Below are 21,228 nucleotides of genomic sequence, written 5' to 3'. Positions count from 1 at the left end.
ATTTCAATGATTTATATATCATTACACAGCTTGTGTGATTTTCTTTCCCATGATTTCAAACTTGATATGGTTGTAAATTAATGCAACAGGCACCAGACCTGCTTATACGAGCAGGTCACAGGAAAAAAGTGCCCAGATTACCCTACTAATGTCAAACGCTCAATTCAGTATTTTTTCTTCTGCTGGTAGCACATGGCTTTTGTACGAGGGTAATATGAAACTCAAATCAACAAAACACATTAATATGAAAGCCAAGGATAGTCTTCATCCAAACAAAAAAAAAATGCGTAAAGGAGCCTCAGTTATAATGAAGGTGGCTTAATACTAAATACACCAGCCATGCACTGTCACCACAGCCCGGCACATCCTCCTCATGCTTGTCACCAGTTTTGTTACGCGGCCCCTGGCTATTCTTCCACAAGGAGTCGTCGCAGGTCGACCAGTGTTGTTTTGTTGATCATTCTTGCATGCACAGCTCGCCCAAGCTGATCAGTGATCACAGAGTCTGAGGCTGTGTTCAATTGTGTTGAGATCTGGGCTGCAGGACGGCCATTCTATTCTCTGTATTCCTGCATCCTGGAGGTGGTCTGAAATGGCTCTCATTCTGTATGGACGTGCACCATCATCTTGCAGATCTTGCATATTGCAGAGGTAAGTATCTTGGAAATGTGACTGGATTGAGAAAGGTGTCTCTATGTCTTGACACATCGAGGTTGCTTAGGATGATTAGCCTGGTTTTTCCTCTGGCAGTTAACGTTGTACTGCCCCACACTATGACACTTACTCCAACAAACTGACAATCAGTCAGTCTATCTGTACAACAGTCAGCGTAGGGTTCTCCTCGTTGCCCACACATTCATCTACCCATCCAACAGTCTAAATAAATCTACTCTTATCTGTAGCTGTGAACATAACATTTCTCCACACAGTTCCATTCACGATGTGGACAACACCACCACAAATGGGTTTGGCGCTGCGCTGAGTGTTTGACACTAGCATGGCAATTTGGGCACTTTTTTCCTACAACCCACTCGCGTAAGCAGGCCTGGTGCTTGCTCAATGAGATTGCAACTATAATGAGCTGGGTATCATAGGAAAGGAAATTACACAGGCTTTCCAACGATATATAATGCATTGAAATTGATCAAGAAACAACGGAAATATGATCAACCAAAATAAAGTTTCCAAACTTTTTGTGCGTAGTTTATTACGTGTACGATGAGAATTCCTGTATTTGGTTTCTTAAATTCCTTTATTCAATTAAGTTTTTTTCTTGCTACAGCATCTCTTATATCATCTTGTACAGTACTATGTGCTTGTATAGCACTAGTTGCTTTGATTTAGATTTTGAATAGTACTAGTCGTTTGAATTTGAGTTTAGATTTTTTCACATGTATTTTAGAGATCAATGAACGAATCAATAAACCTGTTATTATTATTATAAACTTTCATTTTTTAGCAACACAGCTTTTAATTTACATAGGGATATATGGTGTACTTTGTGACCCGAAATTGTCAAATTGTGATCTCGTTACTATATATACTTTTCAAACACTCCGGAAACTGTTTATATCAATAGAGGTCCCATTAATGTTATAACGGCGCATTATGGACAGATACACAATAATCTTTATATAATATATGCAGCTCTATGTAAGCGTACTGGTAGAATATATACAATAATTGACATATGAAATGTAATACAATGTAACATTCACAGTAGACCGGATCTGGGATCATTTTGAATACTGAGGTGAGTGGTAAATACAAAGCTGTAACGTCTTTTATTTCTTGAATCTATTTTATAATTTTGAAAACAACGTCCTGTCTACTGTGGATGTAACATCGTTCCTTTTTTTCGCTATCCACTGGTATTTCATAATGCTACATAATGTCGTTTTAGTTCGTTCTATTTTGTTCAATTTCGTTCCGTTTCGCACTTTCTGGGGACCCCTTGGTATTGTTTAAATATAGGTGTAGTAGTAAACCATGCCTTACCGGTACCGGTGAGATTGGGTAGTCGATGCAGGCGGTGTAGTTTGTCCAGTTGCCCAACTCCCACTCCCCTCCCTCATTACACACGCGATAGGCGAGCAGCTCTTTACAACAACACAAAGGGTTATCACTTAGAGTAATATCATATGTTACAGATATTGAAACATGCGAACACAGTTGTCACATTATTGGTAAAAGCTGCCACAGTAATATAGTCGCTCTTTTATAAAGGCATCCATAGCTTTTTATCAGGCTTAAAACATGAAAGTAAAATACAATTTGTAGTCATTCATACACATAGTATGTTTCAATGAAACTTTACCATTACACATAAACATTAAAGGAGCAACGATACGATGTCGTTGTGTGGTGAGAACTGATAAAAAAATCCAAGCCCTAATAAACTGATCCTGCAGACTGTCCGACCAATGAGGGTGTGACTGCGTGTCCGTCAAATATCTACATTTTTATGTTTTGATTTTGCATTTCTACGTTTTGGCGGGGCTATAGTATCGGTCTACTTACACTAGGCGCGTGAAACTAAAGATCACCATGTTGCTTATGTGCCGCTTTTGAGAACTTTTTATTAAAAATAAATCCGCACGCAAATTTGGTCAACAGTGGCATTCAATGTGTTCATAAATATTACAGCAAAGAGAATATTTCCATTTTTGAAGCTTCCTAAAATGCTCTGGATGCCTTTTATGTCCACGACCACAAAACAAATATACGTAGTACTAAATTTATGTGCTTACAGCCTTTGGGCCACTTAGTTATGTAAGCACCGCATCGTATTCAACTATCGCACTCTGTTTAAAAGTGTTAAGCAGAAAAAGCACTTACAAATGTATGTACCATTTTCAAAGGATTTGGTATCACTCGACCGGAGTTTTAACCCGCGACCTTGCAAATTGAGAAACTTATGTAGTGTCCATTTACTGCTGAAAAGTTTCAATGAAATGTATATTGCATCCTGGTACCTTTACATGAACTTCTAAGAACGATCTAGAACGTTTCTTAGAAGTGCCTAACATGTCGTATTTTTTCTTACTTAGTTATCAAAACTTTCCTTTTAGCCGACTTAGTCCTGTCAAATTTAGAATACCACATTTGTCTTCTTGTTTGACCTTTTCAAGTGCCCTCCATTTAGTTCAAGCCTCCCATTGCTCTTAGGTTGACCTTCTTGACATTACAAATCGGCGATATGTTACTCATACGAAAACTGAATCAAACTTGCCAAATTTCGACGTCAAACCAAATATTATACTAACCACTTAGCTGCAAATGTGTCACTCAGACGAAATATAGTTATTACAGGCGACAACCTTCGTTTAAAATCCATATGTTGCAGTTATGAATTCATTGTACGGTAACGTTGATACGTTTTTAACCCCAAGCGGCGTTTAGATGTAGGTATTATAGAATTGCTCCGAATACCTTTCAACTTAAAAGTCCATTAACCGCCAGGGTTCAATTACTTACCTATATCCGGCAGCTTGAGGTGGTTTTGGAGTGTGTCATTTTTTTGTTCCCAAGTGGATAAAGGATCGTGGTTTCTTTATGTTACGATTCAGGGGTTATTGCCTTCTGGTGGAGTTTGCCAAACAATTTGCAGATGTATCTTCAGTTGTTAATGTCATGTAACGCCGTCACTTGTTCGCCTCACTTTTTCAATTTTATCTCGTTCTCTTATATTCTACAGACTTTTAGATAGGCTGTCGTTTTTTTCCCTTTAGCTTAGTTCTGCATCAAGGCAAGTTGAATTTTTGCATTCGCTGTAACTTTTGTTCGCGAATGTAATGATCATAAATTTATAAAAGATGCGTTTTTGGGGAGGTTTATGGATTTCTTGCAATTGGTTTCCTACATTATATATCGATTATAATATAATGTAACCCTTTTTATCTTTTTCACAGTCGACATGTTTATGAATAAAAGGCAAATTTTGGATTTATTTTCTTGCAGTATGCTCGTTACTTTTTTCCAATAGTGACCATATATTTTTCATGTTTCTTGCGATATGTTCGTTAATTTTTTTTCCAATAGTGACCTTACATTTTTCATGATATGAAAAACGCAGTACTACAAACAATGCACAGGTGCAATATTTTATGTCAGAACCAATGGTTCAAACATTGTTATCTTTATCAAAGTGGAATTATTTATCAATAGAAGGCAAGTTTTGGATTCCTCTTCTTGCTCTATGTAAAGTGCTAGTTTCCAATGCATGATAGAAAACAAGTTCATGAAATAAAGCATGTATACGAACAATGCACATCTGTAATCTTTGGGTAATGATTACTTTGATTATTTTTTTTGTTAAAAACCTTAAGCTCGGCTTCCATATTCTGGTGATGAAATGTATTTATTACAAACTCTTCGGATCTCATATCTTAGACCGTGAACAAGTTTACTAAGTCCTAGCAATCAATTAAAACTGTGCAGAAATATTAAAATAGATGTAAACAAACTTGTTCCGTCGAAGAAGAGATGTTCCGGACAGGGCAGGTAGATGTCATATCCGGCTGGAGTGGGAGGCCAGCAGTAGATGTTGTCCCACGTACTGTTACAGTAAGAATCTACACATGCAAACAAACAAACAAACAAACAAACGAACAAACAAACAAACGAACAAACAGACAACAAGAACAAGAGAATAGTTATTCAAGCTTATTTCAGTTAAGAAACACGGTAGATTTCAATAGAATGTCCGTTCATAGAAGGTTCGCAATGTCGATCAAACCACACTATTTAAACCAATCAAGTCACATTCCATGCTACCCGCCGTGGCACATCTTGGCATCATTTATCTAGCTTTCTGAGAATCCGCTGTGAAAAAAAAATCAGTGTTTATACGTGCAACCTTTAATAATAGTGTCCAAAGCCGTCACTCTTTTTTTCTCATCCCATTGAAAAGTCTGAATAAATTAGTAGCTGAGAGCAATTTGGTTTAAGTTTAAAGGACAATGTCGCTAAAAAATTCAGCATGGTTTAAATTTGCTTGTTTTCGTTAGTGCTAAAAACATGGGTAAATGTAAATTTGTACGCTTTCCTAAATGTTGAAATACAGATTAAATGCCAACGCGTACCATTTGCATGGTTCAGAAATCGTGGCCTAACGTAAACCCTTACCGTTTTCCTTGGTGCTAAAATACTTAAAGTTAAACTTGTACCTTTTTCATATTTAAATTTTTGGTTAAATTTGAATACGTTAAAGGTATCCTTTGATCTTCTCTTCTTCCTAAGCGAAAAAAACTTGTTCCATAAAAAGATTTGAACATGTACTCACAAAATTGTAACTAAAACATAAAATAAAACTCAAGCTTATTGGTGATCTACATCAAAGCATTAAAACTTACAATCGAAAAAGGCGCGTTACTGACTATCAATCACTTTTGACACATTGTTTTCCCTCAAGATTAACGTCAAATGCAAATGGATAAGAACCTTTTAGATGAAAGATCTTTCGAAGTTGAAGATTTAACACTTAAGATTGACAAGTAACTCAAAGCTATGGTTCAAATCCCATTGAAAATGCATTGAAAGAACTGAAAGACCTCAAAAGACCTTGAACATAAGTAGCCGAAAGGATTAAGGTGAAACCTTTAAAGAAAAAAAAAACACGACAAAAAATCTTTTATCTACCAGTCAAATCCAGAGCGCGTTTAGTCGAGCTTACCATAACCACCCCCACAAATCATCCTTAAAGTGTTGAATTTTGATATGCAATTTTCGACCGATAAAATTCTCTGTAGCGCTGAGAAAGAATATCTTACTGTATATCTCACGCCTCTTGGCGATGTAAGTTATTGGACCCTATTGAATCAGCGATACTGTATGTAGCTTTAGGTAAGAAAAACGCGAGTACGGATCATACGCCAATGCTTGTCATTGAAAGAAAGTCTCTTACACATTGTCGTTTGAGGATAAGAAATAATAGTTCTTTTCAGACCCTTATAACAAGCCTAACTACTTTAAATCAGTCAACATTTTACCCCGCACAGAACATTGCTCGTATTTTGTGCAGAATAACACATCTGAGCTCCAAGGATCGGATGATGTTTTTGTATGAATACACATTCAAAAACGCAATAGTAGGCTGTTTTTTTTACCATTTTTCGTATCAAAAAGTATTCTTTCCTTAGTACTAAAATGTTGGTTACCATGAACTCGTACTATTTCCTTGGTACCGAAATACCAGTTAACCTAAACTCGTACATCTTCCATGTTGCTGGTAACGTATAATTTGACCCTTTCCTTGGTGCTGAAGCGCTAGTTTAGCAAATGAAAACTTGCTCCTTCGAATCCTGCAACATTTACACACATGGGGAAAAAAAATTACTAAAAGCAATAGCTTTCCAAGATTATTTCTAATCTCAGATGCTGTCTAAAATCAAGGTCAGAGAAGTCGCAATGGGTAGGGGAACGGTACCGACTTTCAACAACATTTGACCCGTTTCTCAACAATTCGAAGGACTGCAAGCCTTCCATATTTAAGTCCTTTCATGGTTCAAGATTTGAACCTTGCAATTGGATAGTAACTCATAACTGTATTGCACAACCAATTGAAATACCTAAAAAGAAGTGGAAAAGTATTATCTGAAGATAATAAGGGCAAAACGTCAAGGAAAAACAATATTGCTATGCAATAAATTTCTGATCAGCATGGTTTCTTTAGTAACCGGCGTGGAGGACAGTTGTTATTGGGCCATACCTGCCACAGTCAATTCGTGAGAAATTTGAAGAGAGCCTACCACATCCAATCAAAGGATATTTGATAAGTTAAACTCACTTGCCCACACAATCCAAATCTTTTTCGTTCTTTATCTTATTTTCCCTGACAAATGCCTTCCTTTGAAATTTTGAAACGAAACACGATCTTGCCGTATATCCTATCCCTCGCGGCGAGGATTGCTATTGAACCTTAACTAAATCAGTGATGCTGTCTGGTGTGGGCTTAAGATATGAGGAACACGATTACGGAACATGTGCAGACTGGTTTATTAACACACGGACAAGGCGAGTAAAAACTGGATGGCTAAATTGTACAGCTTTGTCAACACATCACATCGTCAAACATTGTTATCAAGAATCACACTTGATATGAAGAATTCTAAAAAGCATTAATAAAAACATACACTTACGATTATAATATAGATGTAAAGAATTAAGGACATGTAATCATATACAATATTGTTTGGAACGGAGGCTAACTACAATTGATACTCATAAGGGAGGCTATGATCATCTGTAAGTGTATATGTGCTGCACATTTACACACTGTCCCGGTTTTCATTTGGCTTTTGTTGTGCCCATGTATGTCCTGTTGGTGTTTGAGTTTGTAATTTATTTTGAAATACCAATAAAGAAAAAAAAAATATAAAAAAAATAAAAACATACACATTAGTATAACCAAAATACGTCCATGTTCGACTCTGACAGGGAGTTTGTTTTATGATGTCGCTTGTGTCTTTAACCCTCAAACACCCGAATGGGGTCATTTTTTACCCCAGGCGTGGATTTCGATGTGCCATTTGAAAATGTGTGATCGGAAAAAAATCATTCCATGACTTTGTCAGTAGACATCTATTCTAACCACTCCTAATTTTCTAGCAAGATTGACTCAATACTGTTGACATTATAGAGGAAAGTCTGTAGTGATTCCACTGGGGTCATTTTTGACCGCAGCAAAAATCAAGTGCTGTTTTTAGACCTGCCCTCAGTAAGTCCTAATCTACTTATCATATGACCACCAAATTTTCAGAGGATGATGCACATGTAAACTGATATTACCATAACGAATTTTGTGTCATTACGACGTAAAATGGCGTCATTATGACGTAATTTTATGTGATTCTGTCCGCCATCTTGGATTTTGACCGATGACGTGATCAAACTTACTTTGCTTTGGTCGAGCTCCCGCAAAATACATTTATGTTGAATCAGCAAAGATACATTGGATTACATAAGATGATAACAATTTAAGGAAACAATTGCGGTGTAGAGTCAATTCCACATTACCGAGAGGGTGTTTGTTGCCTTTTGTTCTTACATTTACAAAACCTTTGTAACAATCTATGTGAGATAAGTAACTGTTAAGAACAATTTCCAACATTCATTTGGTGTTCTAAATATTTTCTGTTGTGTTCCAACAGGTTAAACAAATTTCCAACATTGAACACATTATTTGTATTAGTTTCTTAACTGTTGCAACATAGATGGATTATTTGTTTGAACATGTTCCAACATTCTACAAATATGATATAACTGGGTCAGTGTGCTGGGAACAGGGCAATTCACACATCCCTTCAAAGTATAGGGGATTAGGCCTAGGTGCCATGCATAGACACCTAAAGACAAAAGAGTTGCCAGTGTCCAGACGTAAAATCTAAAAATATACAGAGGCAGACAATAGAGCCTGATTAGCACCTTCTTTTATGGGGGCAATAACCAAAATCTACCATTTTGAGAATGATGCAAAATGTTGGAACATGTTCCAACAGTAGAACAATCACACAGATGTTTAAAAACTGTTCTAAATAAAGAGATATTTGTGCAAATACTTTCATAATATTTCCAAAGTATATAGATGAGTTAAAATATGTTCAAACTTTCATTTCTAATTGTTTGAACGGTCTGCAATTGTTTTGACTGAAATAGTCTTTTCTCTAGAATTGTTCCAACTTATTAGCAATATCATCTGAAAACCCTCTCGGTGACATGGAACTGACTCTAACAACAAAGCCCCGAAATGTCATTTTTTGGACTAAAATTAGCAGATTTTGTGAAATGTGCTTGCCAAAAAATCCGTTGTCATGGCAACACAAAAAACGATGAACTAATTTTATGAAACGCCAAAAAATTTGGTGGCTCTAGCGTAAGCCGTTCAGGAATTATGCAACATGAAATTTGGCGTGGGCTTAACCCCCCCCCCCCCCCCCTGTCTAAAAAAGGGATAGTTCAAAACGTGGCCCATCTGATCTTTTTGCATAAATTATGATAATGAACGGCGATTTTTCATACCTTAACATGCAGAAACATCCCTCTTACATTGATTAAGCAATGTACGGATAACAATTAGCGAAATAAGTGAAAAGGGGGATTTTACTGAACAAAACATTTGGGGTCATTTTAGTCGTAAAAAGTGGTTCGGCTGTTCGAGTTTTAAACAATTTGTTCCCAGACATGTTATAACAAGACGAGCTAATCTACATTAGTAGCGACATTCTACCCCGCAAGAAGACGTCTCTTATCTGTCTCGAATTACACATAAACATGATACATCTGAGCTCCAAAGAACGGGTAATTTTGGGATATGAATATATTCTAAAAAGCTCCCTTATCAATTGCCCTTTTATCATATTTCCTAATTAAAAAGTACTTTGAATCTGTCTTTTGTAAATATGTTCAAAAGCTAAAATAAGTAAGGTAGTCTCAAAACCTACAATAATTTACGAGCTAGCTAAACAAAGACCCTTTGAGGTAACCCGGCTATTGAGTACCCTGGGCGTTGTCGTCTTAACAAGCAACCGTGAAGAACACACAATATGGGCCTATTAGTCTTCTTATTAGTCAGAGTATACAGTTAGGTCTAGAGATGAGAGTTCTGCTCCATGACTTTGGGGACCCCAGACGTCGCTCTAATTGGTTCTAAGGCTTCGGTCTGCTTTCCTGCTTTTGAGGAGATTCTCGTCGTTAAGACTTCGGGGATGCGATAACGAACCTCTCGACAACTCCTTGCTTGCCATCCATCATTAGAAAAACTCTCCCATGAAGTAAAAAGAAAACACTTGCTTATTCTAATTAATATGTTGTACCACTCAGAACTAGCCTAGTACGCCATTAAAGTTTAAGTTTAAGTCATTATAACTATGTAAGACTCTAGACAGTTTGGTCGCGCAAGCTACAGCTTTCGCTCACATAGAGGGTTGTCGATGAGCAATAAACGCAATTAATTGGAAAGAAAACACTTGCTGATTCTAATCAATATGTTGTACCACTCAGAACCAGCCTAGTACGTCTTTAAAGTTTAAGCTTACGTGTAAGTCATTATTACTTTGTAATACTCCTTTAGCCAGTTTGGTCGCGCAAGCTACAGCTTTCCTTGACATAGAGGGTTGTCGATGAGCAATTAACGCAATTAATTGGAAAGAAGACACAGATTATAATCGATATATTGTACCACTCAGAACCAGCCTAGTACGTCATCAAAGTTTACGTTTAAGTCATTATCACTTTGTAAGACTCCTCTAGACAGTTTGGTCGTGCAAGCTACAGCTTTCCTTGACATAGAGGGTTGTCAATGAGCAATTAACGCAGTTAATTTGAAAGAAAACACTTGCTGATTCTAATCAATATGTTGTACCACTCAGAACCAGCCTAGTACGTCATTAAAGTTTAAGTTTAAGTCATTATAACTATATAAGACTCCTACAGACACTTTGGTCGTGCATGCTACAGCTTTCCTTGACATAGAGGGTTGTCGATGATCAATTAACGCAATTAATTGGAAAGAAGACACAGATTATAATCGATATGTTGTACAACTCAGAACCAGCCTAGTACGTCATCAAAGTTTCAGTTTAAGTCATTATTACTTTGGAAGACTCCTCTAGACAGTTTGGTCGTGCATGCTACAGCTTTCTCTGACATAGAGGGTTGTCGATGAGCAATTAACGCAATTAATTGGAAAGAAGACACAGATTATAGTCGATATGTTGTACCACTCAGAACCAGCCTAGTACGTCATCAAAGTTTATGTTTAAGTCATTATCACTTTGTAAGACTCCTCTAGACAGTTTGGTTGCGCATGCTACAGCTTTCCTTGACATAGAGGGTTGTCGATGAGCAATAAACGCAATTAATTGGAAAGAAGACACTTGCAGATTCATATCAATATGTTGTACCACTCAGAACCAGCCTAGTACGCCATTAAAGTTCAAGTTCAAGTCATTATTACTTTGTAAGACTCCTGCAGACAGTTTAGTCACGCAAGCTACAGCTTTCCTTGACATAGAGGGTTGTCGATGAGCAATTAACGCAATTAATTGGAAAGAAGACACTTGCAGATTAAAATCAATATGTTGTGTCACTCAGAACCAGCCTAGTACGCCATTATAGTTCAAGTTCAAGTCATTATTACTTTGGAAGACTCCTCTAGACAGTTTGGTCAAGCATGCTACAGCTTTCTCTGACATAGAGGGTTGTCGATGAGCAATTAACGGAACGTGCTGCAAATATTTCTAATGAATGAACACTCCAAGAGAGGGGGAAGTGCCACAGCTTTTTTTAGAAATGGTGAATGTTAAGAGAATCAGTTACCAACTTGAGCAGCGAAGGAGATATGAAGTCCTTATAAAAGAAGCGTTGGAGAGGGATTTTGGACTGTGTGCATATGCTTAATGTTAAAGCTTCCTTAGCTTATCTTTATTTCCTCAACTTGTCCTCGTTCCTCGATCCTCGCTTAGTAGGCGCATTAATGGTAATCAATAAGATGTTAGAACTCACTCAGTTAACAATATTTTAACATTTCTAAGCAGTTCTGTTTTTTTTATTCCTGCCTTTCTGGCTTTTTTTTCAATGGATAATGATAAACATTGCCACTGCGAACCATACTTACAGAAGCCTACAAAAACATACGTTAAAACTTTATGACTGAGCCGAAAGCGAGTGAAGAATTACACCACACGCAATATACGTATTAAAGTACCAATGACATGATCATTTTGTGAAATCTAGAAGCCATGCCGCCTTCCTGGAAACAGCTACTAAACATGACCCTGCCGTTAGTCTTGTGAAATGCTATTTTTCAAGAATTTTTATTTAAAAACAAGAACACAAAGTGGTTGTATGGATCCGCAACTAAAAGAATATCAAAATAAGAAGAGTAACAACAGAACAGGACTTCAGGCTAATAATTACCAAGAAAAGAAACACAATCCAGTCGAAATGAAGTAGCAAATTATATCAAATTGATATAGAAACTATATCAAAGACGTTTTTGTAATTGGGATCCTAAGTTTAATGCTATATCTCTATTTTGTACTTTGCATATGTTTGATAGCTGTTCCCATACAATGTACTGTGTATACTTTTCGTGTAATAAAGTTCTTTATTATATGATATTATAACATAATGGTTTATTGCTGGCGTACCAATATAAATGAATGCAAGAAATATTTTAGTTTGTGAAATGAAGTGAACACAATGTCGGCAATGAGGCAAGTAGTAGAGTATGAGAGGATAGGCTATTCGAGAGGAGGGAAGTACTGCTCCTAACTTAAAGTTTGAAGCACCCCACAACAACCGGGCATTCACCTAACCTTTACCACCGGGCCCACGTTATATTACATTCGTCGTGTAATAAATGAAAAAAATAATGATAATGATTTATTGGTCAGAAATTACCCGTGCAATGGCAGCCAGTGCTGAATTACTGCAGGGTTTACAATCGATAATAACGTATTCACTATTTGCAGCAGAAGGCCTCAGGTCGACATCACTTTTGACAAAGGTCGACAAAAGCTTTTCTGTATTCCGTGCGTCATTTGGGCCTCATCCGAGTTTCTCACTAAATGACCTGTTATGAAATAGCACTCCGGTATACACATGGGGAAGACAACTTTGAAAGCAGACGGAATTTGAATCATCTTGTATTTATATTATAGGAAGACCTTGCCCTTCAGTGGGTTACATTGTTATTATTCAATACAGGCTGAGTCAGCTAAACCACTAAGTAATACACCCTGCTCATGTAATCCGACCTCTATGGAAAGAAGGGGTACTATGCGAAGAAAATTTGATGCATCTTTTTCATCCCCATTGGTAACCAACCAGAAACGCTGGAAAATAAGAGATAAGCTTTATCTTCTCATTCATCTCCTCTTTGGAAATGTGCAATTGAGTATGGTATAAGAGAAGAAAGTTCTCACAAACATGAATAATCCCCTGCTGAAAGTTCAAAAGAATCCATTTCAACACCCATACTTTGTATTCCTAACGGGTTGCTCGTACAAACTAAGACGTAATCCTGGAGTCGGTTTCTCACTAAACTTAACATCCCTGCTGATAGAATAAGGCTGGAGAAAAGGTTCAAATGGATTACGCTTAAGACGTGCCAAGAGTGCACGCAAAGATAACACTGGGAATTCGTATTAGACTAGAATATGTTACATCCAACTAAACCTCTCAATTGACCAAGCTTTACATACATTTGTTGAACTTGGCGTTCCTGCAATGTTTTAAACAGTGTAAACCGGGGTGTTCCAGTTATTTACTAATTGTAATCAGGAGCTCAACTGGGAGACTGCTACAGACGAAGCCACTTAATTGCACCTCGGATAAACGCACACTCCATTCAATTGCACCAAATCCCAAAATCCCAAACCGGTTCCCATTCACTGCATTGTTAGTGACTCCGCATATCTGCACCGCACATTGTCACCAATGTCGGATAACTGCACCAATTTTTTTTTAATTTAGTTAACTAAAAAGGTGCTCTACAAATCTGCAAACGTCGTACAAATGAGCCGATACCTGCCGCTGTAAAGCCGCAATACCGCCAATATGTTAAAAACTGTTTTAGTAACAAAAGAAGGCGGTCTCTATTGACAGTTATGTTGATAGGAATCATATGGGAGGTCCCGGGTGGGTCACGGGGCGGGTCGGCATTAAGACACGCACGCCTACCAAATGCGGCGATACGCTTTGGCAGACAGCATGCTGTACTCAATAAAGATTGGTCTCTACCTGTACACTGTCTAATTACTGTTAATGCATTCAAGTTCGCGGGGATTTGATTTCGCGTCGCGGCATCGCTATTGTCACATACTGCTGCAATAATAAAAGACCGGCGTCTTTACGTCACATTCAGTTGGAAACCAAACAGCGACTAGGCAATGGCCAAAGACGCGTAGGTGGACATAGCAGTCGCTTTTGGTGGTGCGGTGCTGACGTGATGGCAGAGCTGAATCCGCGTCGTAGAAACTTCCTGCATTCGCCGGAACGAGGTGTACGCGGGTTCGGCTCTGGTATAAGGAGAATGATTTGTCACTGATCACACTGGAACTGTGATCTCAATATTTTGCTGGTTCTATGAGGTATGGTAGCGCAAGAACTGTTACGTTAGCTACTAAGGTCAAGTAAGTCTCGACTCTGGGGCGTTATCCAGCCTGTGAAGAGAAAAAAAACATGGTGGTGCGGTCCAGCTGGGAATTTTGCATAATTGCACCAGCCGGATAATTGCACCAAAACCGCTAACAAATGGGTGGTGCAGTTAAGCGGATTCTACTGTATAAGAAAATCTTTCTCAACATAAGAAAACAATAAAAGTTTTTTGGTAGTGTACAACAACAACAAATGGCGTAAAGATGGGAATTTAGACGGCCAGTGGGCATTCCGAAATAATTTCCATCAAACGGAAACATGCTGGAACAAACAACCCCACTTAACAGGCAAGACCTTTACCCACCAGCTGTACGGCAATTTTCAACACCTGTTAGACTTAAGATAAAGGTTTAAACATCTCATTTGTATTCCAGTCAGGGAATACATGACAATTTCATTCACCTCTAACATTTTCGAAGTATGTCACAGACTAATCTCACTGAAAAAAACATCCTTTTACAAGAAAAATAAGTCAATTGGAATTTCTTCGTACGTAGCCTTTGGGTAGATATAGGGGCCACGTGGGTGGAGTTTTTCACTCATAATCTGTAGGGTTCAAATCCCTAACGGATTCTGATTTGTTGCCCTTGGGAATTGCACATTATTTGCACCAACCTAGAGTCGGTTTAGACAGTTCTTTGGGTAAGACGTCAAATGGATGTCTCGTTTTTGAGAAGAGCCTCACCCAAATGCGATGAAGAACCCATTTCACTTATCATAAGAGTAAACCAGGAAGGCGATCATATGAATCTGTCCAAATATGCAGCTTATACTCTTTTTTCTGTTTTTTTTTTGTTTTGTTTTTGCCACGAGACGGTCTAACGGGTATACAATATAAACATATCAAAAATACATTGAAAATCAGAAATCATCTATCAGGAACCTATCTACCCATCAGGCTAACTCTAGATTAGACCATTTTAATGCCAGCTACAGCAATGTGGCGTCGGTGTAGCGCAATGGTTAGAGCGTTTGACTCTGAACGAATAGTTCCCGGGTTCGATGCTCAACATGCTCCAACGTTTTGCCTTTGGGAAAGGCACTTTACACGGCCTTACCTGTGTATAACGGATAATCAATTTCTGTCAAATAGTGTGACCAAAAAAACACCACGGAATTTGAATTTGGTTGCCCATGTGCCAACATCTTGTACATTTGCCACTAACAACCGTTCATTAATAATGATAATAATAATAAAATACAGCAATCAGTGGTAATAATCAAACATGCCACTGAAAGCCACATATTCACAACAAGGAAGTAATTCTATCAATTCAATAACACTCACTTCCTGCGTGCAAAAAAAAATCCCACAAATCATGTCGGTCATCTAGCATCACCACAAACAACTTTAGAGCAAAGGTGGGACCGCAGGCCGGCAGTCCTGTCAAAATCAATACGGTGAAATGTATGGTAAATGGTCTAGATGCACCACAGGTCACGATGGGGCCGCTTCGCGCCAATGTGCGGTGCTAATTAGGCGGACAAGTGGAAAATTAAATACCCAATGGACATCAAGGAATTGCGATGGACCGACGCCGGCACTCTCAAGGGTTATAGAAATCTCTTCAGGAATTCGATTTTTTTGGACGATGAATAATTAACGTCATATGGAAGGTAAGGTATGTATTTCACCACTAAAAATAGGGCATGGCTTGTAGTCTGGAACGGACGGTCGATCTGTAAACAACCATCAAAAAGAGAGAATTGACCATGCGCTTTTGTAATCGCGCGAGCTTATTTTCCATACCATACACCATAAATTCATTACAAATAGGTCGTTGTCTTTCAAATAAACCGTTTCTAATGTAAAAAATTTACAAATGAGAAGAGCATTATATTGATTATTTGGTTTAGTCTTAAGTTAAGCGTGTCGTTTTACGCATCTTCCTAGTATATGAACATTTTTTTTAGTTGAGTCAAAACCCCTATTACACAAGTAGCTAAATTGTAAGGTATCCTCGCCAATAATCTTAATGATGTCTGCTGACATGACATATCATACATTTGGAGTGTGCCTCATTAAATGATATCATATCAAAGGCTATATGTATGACAAACTAATGTCCTCATTATAGGATGTCAAAACTTCTGGATTAAAGCATATGGTGTATTGTATTGAGTATGTTGAGTATCCTTATTATTTAGTAATAACCTCGTAACCAACAAGTATTTTGGAGGTGAAAGAACAAATTGAGGAGACGCATGCCCTTATTTTATGTTCTCCATACACAAAATCGGTTACGTATGTTCTTTAGTGTCCTTACCTTTTATTTCCTGTGTTTATTTGTACCGGTCACTTGTTTTGTAACTAACACTTGAACATGCGCAATCTGCTAGTAATGTCATTTTTACGAAGCTGAGCAGAAAGAAAGAAGCAGAAAACCAAATAAGTATCATTACGTACCTTTAGGAAGAGTGTCTCCGAGGAAGAAGTCCGCACACGCCTTCTGACTAGTCAGCAACAGCAGCCGCTCGAAGTAGCTTGGCTCGACAGTGACTGAACGGTTGCCTATACCTTCCATCGCCTCTTGCAGCATCTTGACTGCTATCTCTGCAAAGCGTTCAGCTTCTGAAGAGATACGATACAAGGTCTATCAGAATTTTGCCGGTGTTCCTTCGTATATATGTAGATATATGTTAATCGTTCATGATGATTAGAAAAAACGTGGAAAACTGTCGAATAAGAGAATGAGGAAATACCCAAGAGATTTCGTGGTTGAATCTGGTCTGGCAAGATCGTTATTTCAACATACAAGACCTGGAATCCTTTCCCTCGATTTACCATGCATCCCACACATACGAGGGTTTATTTTATCATCCTGTCCTCTGGTTGGTGGCTGATCACTGTCTCCATGGAAACGTGTGCTAGACGCGATCCAATCAGGTACAAGGACATGCTTCTAATTTGCGGATGTCACCGCCATGCGAATCCACACGTCTCTGACCAGGCATTATAATGTAAAGGAAGTACAGTCCATTGAAGCTTCACACTTACGGTGTGCGCATAACTGGTTATATTTTAGAAACCTGCCGTTTTTATTTCCACTTATCGCTACTTCGGATGTTTCAAGTGCCTAGTGGCATAAAGGGTAGCAAGTTCTCCTGTTGTTTCTGCAGCAAGGACATTCAACATAGAGGGTCCTAGCCCTTCCCTTAAAAAGGAACCCAAGCAATATTATATTATTAATCGTATTTTGAAAGTCAATTTTTGTGTGATTTGTTTTCATGATAAGTTCAAGCAACACTATCGAATGTATACCGACGTTAATGATGCAAATCACGACATCGTTGTGATGCAAGAACTCACTGAAAATCGTCGCCGGGGTTTTGGAGGCTCGCGAAACTCAAGGGATCATCATAAGGCATGTGTTTGCACGATCGTAAAATGATCAAAGTATGAAGTTATTTTACGTCGCTTCCGAAATACTCCAAGATACTGTAAATGCAGAAATATTTGCGGGGATTTAATTTCACTGTAGGGATAGAATAGAGTGTTCACGGTGGTTTCGAGTTCGCGTTTAAAACAATAGTAGCACTACAGTCACACAATGGAACGGCTTTTTGTCATGGTTTTAAGTTCGCGGTGAGGAGTTTACCACAAAAACCATGACAAAAAATCATCCGCGAATATTTCTGAATTTACATAACCGGATATTCAGAAACAGAAGAACAAACGTGATGCTGCTACCGGTTGAGTCACAGGACACTCACCATTTCCAATTCACTTTTAGAGAGACGGAATCAGTTCTAAGAGAGACAGAATTTTGCTTGTAGTGCCTCAATGTTTCTTAGATACGTATATTTACGCTACTGGATACGTCGTCTACCCAGTCTCTAACCTTTTGCAGCAGCTGGCAACAAGAAAAATTAATTTGATGTGTCAATTCTCATATTTCTTTGCTACATCCGCATCAAACACTCGCCTAGGGTAGTGACCTTTTGTGGCAGATATTTGATCGTGCAAATTATCATGAATAAACATATAAAGTATCATCAAACACCTTTCCTTTAGAAACACTGTAGTTAGACAAAGTTCATTCACCTTTACTATAATATCTTTACTATATTCATTAATTTGCAATGACTAGTAATCTAGATATCACAACAGTTTAGGGGAAATTATTAGATAGTAATGGAAATCTGATAGTACCGTATACTTTCAAGACTAAGGTATACACGGATAAAATTTTCAACGACCATTATTGCCTTCTTCAGGATCAATAATGATGACCAGCACTTCCGAATGTAAACTCGCGAGAGTTACAAACACGTGACCTTATCGGAACGTGCCTTTGTAGATACGTGATGTCAGCAATTGGTAAAACGTGCCAGGAAGTTTATAACGCCCACTGTCTCTGTGATTACTACCAACACAGATGAGCTTTCATGATAAAATAATGTAAGTTAGAATTGGAAACTGCAACAACATGAGTCGTATTTGAAGGTCTTGTATTCAATGAGAAAGATATGAAAAGCATTCAAGACATTTTTGATTAGGTAAATCACCTTTGTATTTGATAACAACACATAGGGAGCATCAAATGTACTTTTTTTCTAATTCTTATTTTATTTCATTTCTATTTCGCTTTTGGACAGACAAGGACGAATTTGAACTGAAGTCAAGTTATCTCACTTTTCTCTTCAAACTTGTTTTAACAGTTCCACGTACAGAGAACAACATACTGATTTTTACACCATAGTATTACATTTTTCAAACCACTGGCGACGAATAACTGACTGCCGCACAATTGAAGCTACCAAATCATAGAGCGTGTGGCATATCTGCGTGGGCTGTGAGACCTTATGTTCCCCGGTGGGACGTAGTACGCCATTGGTGGGCGGGTGGTGTCACTACCTGATATAATCAGAGAGAAGACTATAATTTGCAGGGCACTGCTATAGGAACAAAGGTGAGAATGCCAAGTAGGCGAGCTGCTACTTTGGAAACCAAGACACGTACTTATACATTGCCGGGGATGCATGGACACCTTCTAAGGACTTAGATGAAGAGAGGAACTGTTGGAGAAGAAGTCAGATCGAGCGAGCCGAAATTATGATGATAATGATGTAATTGATGTTGCTTAAAGACGTTACTGTTTTGTTATGAAGCGTTAGAATGTGTTTTTTTTTCTTCATATTTTAACACTTAGAAATATGAAGTACATTTTCAAGGCAAAATATGGAAAGTATAGTGTAAAATGATATGCGTGTTCCCTTGTTTCTCTTGATATAACAACTTTACTGCACAGCAATTGTACAAGGTAAAAAGTATGGCATATACTGGTACATTAATACAATTCTATATGGCTAATATACAAATTACAGGAGTATGTTGTATGGGGGAGAAAACGGGCTTTACAATATTTGGAGGAATTACTAGCATTTAGACATTCTTCAGTATATTTTCCTATATATGCCATAATGCTCTAGACATTCTTTAGTATATTTTCCTATATATGCCATAATGCTGAAACGAATGAATTATAGCAGAATAAGTCCAGAATTGTTGTCCATTCTCACTAGATTAACTAAATGTACTTTGTGGAAAATAGTCAAAATCTAAACGTTTAAGTTTAGAAAAGAAAACATGCTCACCTGATAAGAACTACGTCGACTAAATGAACTTTATGGGTGATACTCCGATATCTTCTTTCAAGATCTACATCTTAGAAAAAAACAAGCCTACCTGATGGAATTATTTTGGATCCGACATACACCCTTCCGGCGACCTACTCCACATATCAAAGTGCTTGTGATGAGTTAAAAGCAAAGCTAATTGCCTTAAAAGCAACGGCCTTCAGCGTATCATTTGAAGACCGGACGACAGTATTAGCCTGCGGTATCATTTAATTGGCATATCCCGAATCACAAAACATGGGACAATGTAGCCACCTGATCTTTATGGTAATGAGCCTCGAACGGACAAGATGATTATTTCTTTGGAGGCAAACTTATTTCTAATGACAGGCATAGAGTTGCAGAGAAATGAATAGACAGTTGACATTTTGCCCGCTGCTCATCGTTAATGTTGCAGCGAACATATAAACTTTTCTCATTATTTATGCAAAGTAAGTCTTACTCTGTAAATCATCACACACCTCCCCAATATATCAAAACAACCCATCTATAGCTTCTTAAGTTATACTGTTCCTGCACATACTTACATACTCACACACAAACGCTACCAAAAACATAACCTTCTTGGCGAAGGTAGAAATTCTGAAATTTGAAGCAAAGTATTTGATATACATTCCGAAAGGCACGCTATATGCATGGAGCTGTACAGCAACGTATGGGCAACTGACATTTTGTCCCCTACCCTTTAGCAATGCCGTTCACTACTTAAAAATAATTGTGATATTGGACTTTTATTTTAATACAAACGTTTCCATCGGATCTTCGCAAGAATATGAAATAACGCAAGACGATTTAATCTGTGTTGTCTTTGAAATATCAAATGTTTAACCAATGAAGCTTTCAATGCAAAGGAGACCGGCTGTCTAAAAACTTGGGAATGTTAAATTAAATGTAGTCCTATAGCCATTTTCTTGGGCAATAAAAGAATTTCGTTACTTTGTTATCTGCTGTGTCTAGGGCATTATATTTATTGGAAAGAGGTGCCCAACCCTCTCTTTTCACCAACTACTACCTCCCCAATCGAAGTCAGCGGCCCATTTCTACACGTAGGTGAACCAAAGAAAGTAAAGTAAAGTGCCGTTCCCAAGGACACAACAGCGGTGGTATGTCATGGGATTTGAACCCAGGATCTCTGGGCTCTGGTCCAAGCACCCTATATAACCATTAGGCCAACACGGCGCCACAACGCCTTCTGATTAATGATGTGCTGGAGGGTCGAGGAGGGCCGTTGAATCCAGTGGCCAGAGTGCCACCCCGCCATTTCTTGTCTGGTAACGCCGTCTTATCGTTATATCAGACGCGGAGGGCTTAGGCATAACAGGCTTCGGCGCAAATTAAGACAGTCGTAAAGAAAGGTTTGCTGGGGTTCACGTAAATCATCTGACTTCTGGAGTGCATTATCCAGTCTCGAGTTGATATTATGTGTTG

At 38.1% G+C, this 21,228-nt stretch overlaps 1 protein-coding gene across 1 annotated transcript in view; it reads right to left on the bottom strand.

Annotated features, from left to right (window-relative positions):
• LOC136420270 (calcitonin receptor-like) overlaps positions 1–16,808 on the bottom strand; it is a 31,532-nt gene extending 14,724 nt beyond the window's left edge. The window contains exons 1-3 of the mRNA XM_066407120.1: positions 16,568–16,808; positions 4,467–4,574; positions 1,999–2,099 (exon numbers count right to left, since the gene is read on the bottom strand). Of these exons, the coding sequence (XP_066263217.1) occupies positions 1,999–2,099; positions 4,467–4,574; positions 16,568–16,700 (342 nt within the window). The 5' untranslated portion in view covers positions 16,701–16,808. The remainder of the gene's footprint in view (positions 1–1,998; positions 2,100–4,466; positions 4,575–16,567) is intronic.
• Between the last annotated feature and the right edge of the window lie 4,420 nt (positions 16,809–21,228).

The sequence above is a fragment of the Branchiostoma lanceolatum genome, chromosome 15 (assembly GCF_035083965.1).
Source record: "Branchiostoma lanceolatum isolate klBraLanc5 chromosome 15, klBraLanc5.hap2, whole genome shotgun sequence".
Lineage (NCBI taxonomy): Eukaryota > Metazoa > Chordata > Leptocardii > Amphioxiformes > Branchiostomatidae > Branchiostoma > Branchiostoma lanceolatum.
This window is presented reverse-complemented; position numbering and strand designations above follow the sequence as displayed.